Source organism: Corvus cornix, chromosome 6 (assembly GCF_000738735.6).
Source record: "Corvus cornix cornix isolate S_Up_H32 chromosome 6, ASM73873v5, whole genome shotgun sequence".
Classification (NCBI taxonomy): Eukaryota; Metazoa; Chordata; class Aves; order Passeriformes; family Corvidae; genus Corvus; species Corvus cornix.
Window position 1 is genome coordinate 32541253 of NC_046336.1, and position 9326 is coordinate 32550578.

Here is a 9326-nt window from a genome sequence, read left to right on the forward strand (position 1 = left end):
AGGAAAAAAAAAGCAGCAGCATCTGTAAATAAGTGCTTGCTGTATCACAACCAACAGCTTTTCTGACTGAAGTTTAGTGCTATAAGTGACACAATTAAAGCTGCTGAGGAGATTTGAACACAAAGATGCATTATATTCTGTTGAATTCCAGGCTTACCATATCCCTTTCCAGGTTTTAGACAGGCATTACCCTGGCAGCACTGTAAGCCATTTGCCCTGCAAGCTGCAGAGCAGATGCCAGATCTGTAAGAAGCAGGTCCTTCTTAGAGGAGCAAGAATAGAGAAAGCCAGGGAAAAAACCAAAACAACATTAACAAACAAACCACAGAGATTCTGAAAGCCACAGTGTTTATTGTTACAAATCAAGGTAAGCCAAACTTCTTGCTCAGAGCTCTCTCAGCGGGGGGAGTAAAAGAAACATTTCTTCTCTGTTTTTTATCATGGGAACTTCTGTGCAGTTCATTTGGGAAGTGCCTCCTTCCCCTTTACAGCAAGGCAGGCACCCCTTTTTTGTGGCACGGTGACGGGTGGCTCGAGGAGGTGCTGCAGAGGACAATATCAGTCAGTAGAAGCAATAGAAGTGCACCCTCACCCTCTTCCAGTTGCTGTACTCCTTGCTGGATTGTTACTGGTGCCCTCTTAAGAGGGCATTGTCTGTCCCATCGTCTTCCAGCTCTTGGAGATGAACAGATCCCGGCTCTTGGCAATGGTCACCAGGAGATGTCCCACATAGCAACCATTCACCTGGCCTACACCATCATTCCTGCCCATGGAAAGCAGGAAGGTTAGTGACCCTGCAAAGAAGATGTAGAGGTGTAAGTCAAGCAACTGTTGTCCAGCTCCCCTGCATCCACATGGAACAACTCTCAGCAGAGTTCTGGTAAGTGTTTACATCAGTGTTCATGAACAAGAAGACTCATTACCCAACTAGATTTTTGAGACCAGATTGTTCAGTTTGTGTTTGTTTTAGTGTAAGGGGAGAAAAAAGGAAATGGGAAGTCATCTTATTCCTGGGATTTAACTGGACAGTGAGCAATTTTAAGAAAAGAAAATAAGTTTGAGGAATAGCAGACTCCCACCAGTAGATCTATCAAGACATTAGTGAAGAAAGGACACATTGTGTGGTAGACTGACACAGTAATTAATATCTACACTGTGTCTTTTTCAAGGACTAAAATGAGGCCTGAGCTATAAGCTGACATAATCAACTCCAATTGTGAGTTCCTTCACAGTGCATTCAGTGAGTTCAGAGTCCCGTGCAAGTTAGACAGCTGTTCCTTGCAGAAAAGCAGCCCAACACCTAAGGCCAGGTGCTAGGAGCTGACCTTACCTGGCTTGTAGGTTTTAAGAGGCTTCTGTGTCAGGCTGTTGATGATATTTGTCACCACGATGTTGGCGTGGAGCCCAGCATGGTAGGCCATCTTGGGCTCTTTGAGATCTGCACAGTCGCCAATGGCATAGATGTTCTCATAGCCTTCCAGCTGGAGGTGCTTGTTAACTTTCAAAGCACCATTACTTGCCATTTTGTCACCTGTTTTGCCAAACAGCAGGTTTTTAGAAGCAGCTTTGTGTTGTTTGGTGTGGCCCAAGACCCCAAAATGCTGCTGATTTAATTGACACAAAGTGAGGGGTTGTTTTTCACCCTCTTTTCTATGTGTCAGCTTTTTGCCTTGCTGTAGTTAATCACTGCAGTCTCGTGCAATGCATCATCCTTTGATATTTCAGTAGAATCACCCCCGCAGGCTCTACACAGTTCATTCCCCACCTCACACCCCTCAAGCACCAGACACTGAAGAACTGTGCTGCTTCTCCCCACCCAGTGGTTTGGGTTTTTTCACTTACCAAATGCAGCAGCATATGCAGAAGAGTTAATCTTTATCCCAGTGCACAGCACCACCATGTCAACAACCACCTCAGTGCCCTTCTCTGTCCTTACTACCATGTCTTTCTGGAACTGGTTTGGTCTGAGGTTCTCCACGTCACTGACCTTTTCACCTGTTGCAACAGAGAGCCCTGGGTCACAAACCTTTGCTAGGCTGTGGTTTCCAGCTAACCCAGAGAAACAGGAATTCAAGGGAGCCATGTGTAACCAAAAAAGTCAGAGGACATTAGGAGATCCTTTGGCTAAAGGAAGAGCAGCTTGTAGGTCTTCAGAGGTATTGCTAAGGACGTACTTAACAGCAGCCGGACTCCTTTCCTGAGGAGAATCTCTTTCACCTCCTGACGGACACTGGCTAGCAGCTCCACATCAGCCAGTGCAGTTTTTGAGTGAATAAGGATGACCTGTTGGGGACAAAACAGCAAATGGGGGCACAGAAACAGAACAAGACACACTGCATGCAAGGTGGGAACAACTATAGCTGGCCTCTCTCCACCCTGATTGATGCCTGCAAGAACAAGCCAGGAAGGGGCACCTAGTACCACAGTCCTTGCTGTGGCTGGCTACAGGCTCAGTAACTGGATGTGCAGTCATCTCAGGTACCTCCAGCAGCACCATCACAGAACAGTCTCAGAAACCAGGATGAAGTTAATTGTGATGAAGATGCTCCTACCTCTTTGTCTGGGTACTCTGTTTTGATCTCGGCAGCCATCTCCACTCCAGCAGCACCACCTCCCACTACCAGAATGCGCTGAGATTTCTCAATCTTCAAGAGAAAATTTGTGTTACAAAGGAACTGCAAATTGCAGGAAGCCAGAATACCTTCAGTCACACCATAGACTGTTCTCACACACAGCACAAGCCCAACAGCAATAATCCTCTTAGTTCATTAAGAGGAAACAAGAAAGGAGTGCCCTTTGCATTCTTCCTGCCTACCCTGTAACACTGTTGAGTAATTTAGGTTTCCCCTTATGCTAGAGAAGCCATGATGAGCTCCTTGTCCTGGCTGCTCCCCCTGCACACCATGGTCTCTCATGGTCCCTTTCTCTTAGACACAGCTGGCTCCAGATAGCCACAGTGGTATCTGGGACAGGGAGGCTGAACAAAGGCAGCCAGCACCTCATAGGAGTTGATTCCTCACCTCTTTAACCATGTCTTCATAGGTCTGGATGGCACTTTCCATGTCAATGACTTGGTTGAACTTCCCAGGGAATGGCCCATCACTGCCTGTTGCAAGAATGAGATGGGAGTAGTGAAGCTCCTGGGAGGGGAGAAGGTAGAATGGGATATTAGACACTTTAAAACGGAGCCTAGAACACAGTGGTTGCCTCCTAGGTATTGGTCACTCATTTCCTCATCTCCATCCCTTGCTGGTAACCAGAAAAGTACTTGTCGCTATCAGGAAATGACTTTAGGAAGAGACCTGGTCCAAGTGACACCAAGTAATTGTTCCTCAAGGTCTGAGAGAAGCACCATTCAGGTGAGTTGAGAGCTTTAAAGAAGTTACCCTAAATTTACAGGGAATAACCTGATATTTATGCTGGACACTCACAGCTGGTTACAGAGACTAACTTCTCTTCCTTACCCTCTCCTGAAAAGAGATGAGATGCTCTGGCTGGAAAGAGTGATTGATGCTGTGCTCTTGTTTCTTCCTGCAGTTAAATAAGGATCTGAGCTCTGGGGGTTAATAGTTGAGCTCTAAATCCAGGTCTGAGAATAAAAGCTCAGCTGAGCAGGAGATGGGGTTGGGTATTTACTGCACACCCACATCCCAGCACAGCTCTAGGCCACTTAGCTTGGCTGGAAGGGATGGTGCCATGCAGGGAAAGATGCCAAGTTCTTCAGGAGGATGGAACGCACCCTGCTGAAGGCTGACTCCCTGCACTAGCAGGTGATCCCATAAGGCAGCCAGGTCATTGCAACACCCACCTTGCCATCACTGAACAAGACTTGTTGCCTCCCAGGGTCTATGCCCACGACCTTGCCTTGTCGGAAGCTGTCCCCAAAGGTGACCGAGTAGGAGATGAAAGTCTTCTTGGCAAATCCTGTGGGAAGACGAGACAATGGGAGAGCTCTCCTTCTGTGGAGGCTAACAACTCCTTCTTCTCTAACCCCCACCATGTTGTCCTTGCTCAAACAAAAGCATGGCATGCATCTGGGACTGTGGGCTGGGCTTTTGCTGTGTGCTATCTCTGCCCAGCAAGGAGCTTCAGGACCTTTTTCCTCAGATCAGGTGACACCCTGGGCTAGGTGGCTTTGTCTCTGCTCCTCATATCTCCTGTACTGGTTTGCCCATAACTGTTTCTGTGGTCCTGGCAATTTCAGGCTGGGTGTCAGAGGCTTTTTTCATGTAATCTGCCTCTCAGACCAAACTTCTGCTATCCTTTTGATGCTTGTTCCCAGACTTGAATGTGATATTTTGCCCCTAAATTCCCCAGTGATTGGAGTAATGGGATTGGCCCAGCCTCCAACTGAGGGCCCAGACAGGCCTGAGGAGCTCTCTGACAGGGTTTTATCATCCCGGGCTTCACTGCTGAGCTGCTCCACATTTCAAGGGCCAGGTACAGAAAGTGATTGACTCACCCCTTCCAGCTGCTGTTACTTTTAGCTTAGTCACCTTCTAAACCCTTGAAATTTAAAAAAAAAAAAAAGGGGGGGGGGGGTTGGGGAGAAGGAGGGATATGGTTTGAGCAGTTTTTGTTCAGTTTTCCTAGCAGATGTGCAATTAGCTTAACCACAGACGGGCTGTGGGTCCTCCCAGAGCCAAGTGTTTGTTTTCCAGATGGAAAACATCAAGTCTTTCACCATCGCAGGGCGGAGGAGGCAGTGCGAGCACCCCGTTCCCTGCCGCTCCCCGCGTCCCTCCGCCGATCCCGGTGGGACAGGGGAGCTGCCCGAGCCCTTACCGCTCTCCACGGCGGCCCGGAGGGCGGCCACGTTGTGATGGAAAGCATTTCTCACGTCCACCAGGACGAAGGGGACGGCCCAGGACTTGAGCAGGCTGGCGGCCGCCGTCCCTCCGAAGCCGCCCCCGACAACCACGACCCGCACGGAGTCGTCCAGGGACAGGCGGGAGCCCATGGCGAGCGGAGCGCGGCGCAGGAGCCCTCCCGGGGAGCGCACGGCCTCCCCGGGCGGAGCTGCGGGCGGAGCTGGGCTCCTCGGCGCTGAGCCAGCTTCCAGAGCCGGCACTGCCGGGCGGGAGAGCCGCGGGCGGGGAATGGCTCCTGCCAGACGAGCACCGTGTCCCGAGCGCAGAGCACTTCACCTGCCACCTGCCCTAGGCCCCGTCAGAGACTGAAATAGTTCATGCCTCAAACATTGATATAAAGTTTTGCTTATTATAACAAAAACTGTATAAAGAAGCTACAACAAAAGAAGCGTCCCTGAAGACACCTGACTGGGACTTTGGACTATAAATTAAACCACTAAGATTAGATAAAGGGAAAAACCATTCTTTAACCATCTCAGGCCTAGGGAAAAACAAACGAAGCTGAAGGAGAAGAATGCATCCACAAGAAACGCAAACACAGCAGAGATTCTTCCCTGAGTTTGGGGTGGGGGGGACCACAGCCCACAGAAGCCAGGTTTACTCCCCCCAAAATGAGGAGGGGCAGGAGGTTTCGGGTGTAACCTCTGGTCAGAGGCAGGGAACACCCATCCTCCCTAACACAAACTGGCCCAGCTGTGGAACCCCCAGCCCCACAGGCCACATCCACAGGACATTCACGTGAGAGGCAGCTGAGGCAGTGACATAATCCATCAAAGACCCCCCAAAGTGCCCCCCAGAGTCATTCCTGAAGCCTTGCACCAGAGGACTGCACGTGGTATGACAAACCTGGAGTCTGTTGTAAGAGACAATGGCAAACTCCCCCCGCCCAGAGAGGTGCCTGGGTTTTCCTACCTAGCCTGAGTATGTATTAACCCACTGGATTCTATGCCTTCCGGGGGGACCTTCACCACCAAGATGACCAGATGGAGAGGATCAATGGAACATCGTTGGGCTCCACAGATGGTGATATTTTCCTTATTCTGTCCCTGTCACTCTCTTTCTGTCCCCCCCACCTATTTTCTACTTCTTTCTTTCTCTCTCTCTCTCTCCCACAATATTGTCACTGGCATATGGTCTCCTTTGCACCTTAATTTGGGCAGAGGCATTTCTAAGAACTTCGGTAACCAGAACGTAACAGTCCCCCATGTACACACCCACATGAGAAGGGAACCAAAGGCTTTACAAGCCAAGAGCTGTGCTCTAAACTTCACAAGTCTGCAGGCTGGGTGAATAATGCAGCAGAGGATGGCCCACTCCACCCAAAGAAACAACCCCTTGGAGAGGGAAATGAAGATTACAGAACCACAGAATCAATTAGGAACAGACCTCTGACATCAGCAAATCCAACCTATGACCAAACAGCACCATGTCAACCAGACCATGGCACTCAATCTTTCCAGTCTCTCCTTAAACACGTCCAGGAATGGTGAATCCACCACCTCTCTGAGCAGTCCGTTCCAATGTCTAATCACCCTTTCTGTGAGGAAATTCCTCCTGATGTCCAACTTAAACACAGAAAACATGTATTTGATATGAGTGGAGCAGGAAAGGGAGCCCAGAGATGGCTGTGCAAGAGGGACGGAGGGAAGATCACAGAATCTCAGAATGGTTTGGGTAGGAAGGGACCTTAAAGACCATCTAGTTCCAACCTCCCCACCATGGGCAGGGACAAGAGCTCAGCATCACCATGGTGGAGGTAGTGTGACATAAAGAGGAGCAGGGAAGGGCTGAGGAGGCAGCAAAGGCCCCTGGAGAAGGGGAGTAGGGAGTGGAGAAGGTTGACAGTATAAAGGACATCCAGATCGTGTTCTTCTGCAGCACGGAAGTTGCCCCAAAGACTTTCGGCTCCTGTGGCATTCTGGATAAATATAGCTGCTGGCCCTGTGGCTAAAAATAGCTGCTGCACACACTGCAGTGGTGTGAGCTGGCAGAGCTGCCCCCACACTCCCCTGCTCCCCCCCTGCTCCTCATCCCTCCCTCAGCGAAACACAGCCCGGTGCCAAAACCCCCTCCCAGCAAAACTCCCTCCAACCTTGTGGGTGGGAGACGACGAAGGAATTTTCCTGGAAAAGCTGGGCCTGGACTCAGGATTGCCGCCAGAGGGTGCAGCCAGCTCGGCCGTGGGGACACGGGACACGGCGTCCAAGGTCCAGGGCACCCTTGCCTCGGCCGCAGGAGGGGCTCGGGAACTGGGAAAGGAGGGTGACAAAGGGGTCGAAAGCAGGGGGGGCCGTTCCTGCACCCCACGCTCTACAGCCTGGAACAGAGCTGGGAGGGGAGGGAGGGAACAGCCAACAACGAAGCTGGAGTGGCAAAGGTCCTTGATGGGAAAGGTCAGGGTAGGTTGGTGCTATTTGTTACACAGGACTCAGATGGAAATGCTAAAATTTTCAATAGGAGAAAAATGATTTTGAATAATCTGTGCAATATAAACCCTTCACAGCTGCTAAACAGAGAGGCACCTGTCCTGGCCGGGAGATCCAGGAGCTATGAATGTCCAGAGGCTGGGAAATATCCCCCGGGTAACAGTGCTCCAGGTCTGCTTCCTGTCTTTTTTCCTGGTGCTGGCATGGTACCTCTGTGAGGAGGCTGCTGGAAGAGCCTGGCAATTACTGGCTTTGGGAAATCACAATTCAGAGCAAAATTTGTGAAAAACCAAACACACCGCCACTTCTAAAGGGATGAACTCTGCAAGTTAAATCCAGTTTAAGCTCTTCCCTCAAATTACATGGACAGGCTTGCTTGGCACCCCTTGTGACACCCATCTCAGTCCTGGCAGGGTTGTCTTTACCTGTATAACTTCCTTGGCATTTCATCCTGCTGGAACAAAGCTGGATCAAAGGCCCGTTCCTAGCAGATGAGGATGCTGAGCATGAATTGCCACTTCCCAAGTGCTGCTGCCCTGTCCCCATTCCTCTGCGCTTTTGTGCCCAGCTCTGTCTTTTCCAGAGGCAGTTTTGGGCTTTTCATGCCAGGCATTTGCCTATATTTTACAGCACATACCCACTGCTAGGAGCAATCCATTACTCCAGGAATACTCTGCTAACTTCCCCCGTCACCTGGTGTTTTCCCCTCCAGGTATATGAGGGGTTCCATCAGGTGAATCTGGTTGGACAACAGAAGATCAGGGCAACCTTTCAAAAAGAGGGGGGGAAATCTTCTGGGCCAGTGAATTGGAAATGCATAAACAAGCAAGACAAGGTCAATGGCAAAAAGAGTGTCCAGAGCAAACAGGGAAGGTAAAAGGAGCCTTTTTGCAAACCTCACATCCAACCCCAGGCAAACAGGAAGAAGCTCGGAATGCCCAAAGCTGTGGGCAGAGGGAGCGTTCTGTGCACAGGTGAGGTCTCAGGTTTGGCAAATGGGATGTTTTGATGACATTTCTCCAGCTGGCTGCAGGCAGGTGGTGAAAGCTGGTCAGCTTCAGAGAGGGGACTGTCTCCTGCTGGTGGTCGGTGGGGCAGAGGCAGGTGGGCAGGCCCAGGGCAGTGATTGGCCTGCTCTGCCCCATTCCAGGCTCCCTGGACTTTTCCTCACAGCTGCCCCATGGACCAAATGCTCCCTGTAGGATGGCAGGGGTCCAGTGGGAAGGAAGAGGTGTAGGGAAGGGGCTCTGTGAGACAGTCCTGCCCCAGTTTGCCATGCTGAGACAGGCAGCATGGGTATATACACATGTCTATGAGTCCTCTCCTCATCAGGTTTAATCCAACATCATCCAGAGCTAAGAGACATCCCTCTGATTAGTCCAAGGATGGGTACAACGGTGCTGCCTGGGGAGACTTTAGGATGCCACAAGTGCCCCTGCTCTGCACTCGCCCAAACCCCTTGTAAGCCTCTGCATCTTTGTCCTGCCCACTCTGATCATCAGGGCAGTTTGGCCTCCATAACTTTGCAATATCCCAGACAGGCTGGAAGAGGGATAACATTCCTCCCTTCACCCTCCTCTAGAGAGCAGCTCTTCCACCTGGGCCAGGCTGAAGGCCCCATCCTTCTTTGCCAAGCCTAAGCTGCTGGAGACTCTGTTTCTGGCTCACAGCCATCTCTGCAAAACCCCAAATCCTCTCCTGTATCAGCAGCCTCACACACGACATTCCCTCTGCCCACAGAAATGTCCTGCACATCATCCTGTGACAGCCTCAGTGGCACCAGTGTGGCTGCAGCTCTCTAGCCATGCTCCTGGAGGCTCTGCTTCAGGGAAAGAAGGATTTTGAGTCTCCCAGGGATGATGGATTCCTCTAGACAAACTCCCTGGCCCATCCTTGCCCCATAGCTCTCCATTTTGCCTGGATAAGCTGATTGTCCCCACATGCCAGGGAACTCTGCTTCAGCCAAGGTGGAACCATGTCAGTTCAGGGCAAAGAATCACCTGGAAAAGCCAATTCAGACACTTCCTGG

General features: G+C 50.7%; 1 protein-coding gene across 1 annotated transcript; it reads right to left on the reverse strand.

Moving 5' to 3' along the window:
* Window positions 1-331: 331 nt before the first annotated feature.
* On the reverse strand, window positions 332-5026 carry AIFM2 (apoptosis inducing factor mitochondria associated 2). Its single transcript, XM_010400705.4, has 8 exons — window positions 4786-5026; window positions 3809-3924; window positions 3021-3140; window positions 2553-2645; window positions 2175-2283; window positions 1843-1995; window positions 1331-1531; window positions 332-794 (listed from the first exon to the last, which is right to left on the reverse strand). The coding sequence occupies exons 1-8, from the start codon at window positions 4958-4960 to the stop codon at window positions 640-642; spliced, it is 1122 nt and encodes a 373-aa protein (XP_010399007.1). The 5' UTR covers window positions 4961-5026; the 3' UTR covers window positions 332-639.
* Between the last annotated feature and the right edge of the window lie 4300 nt (window positions 5027-9326).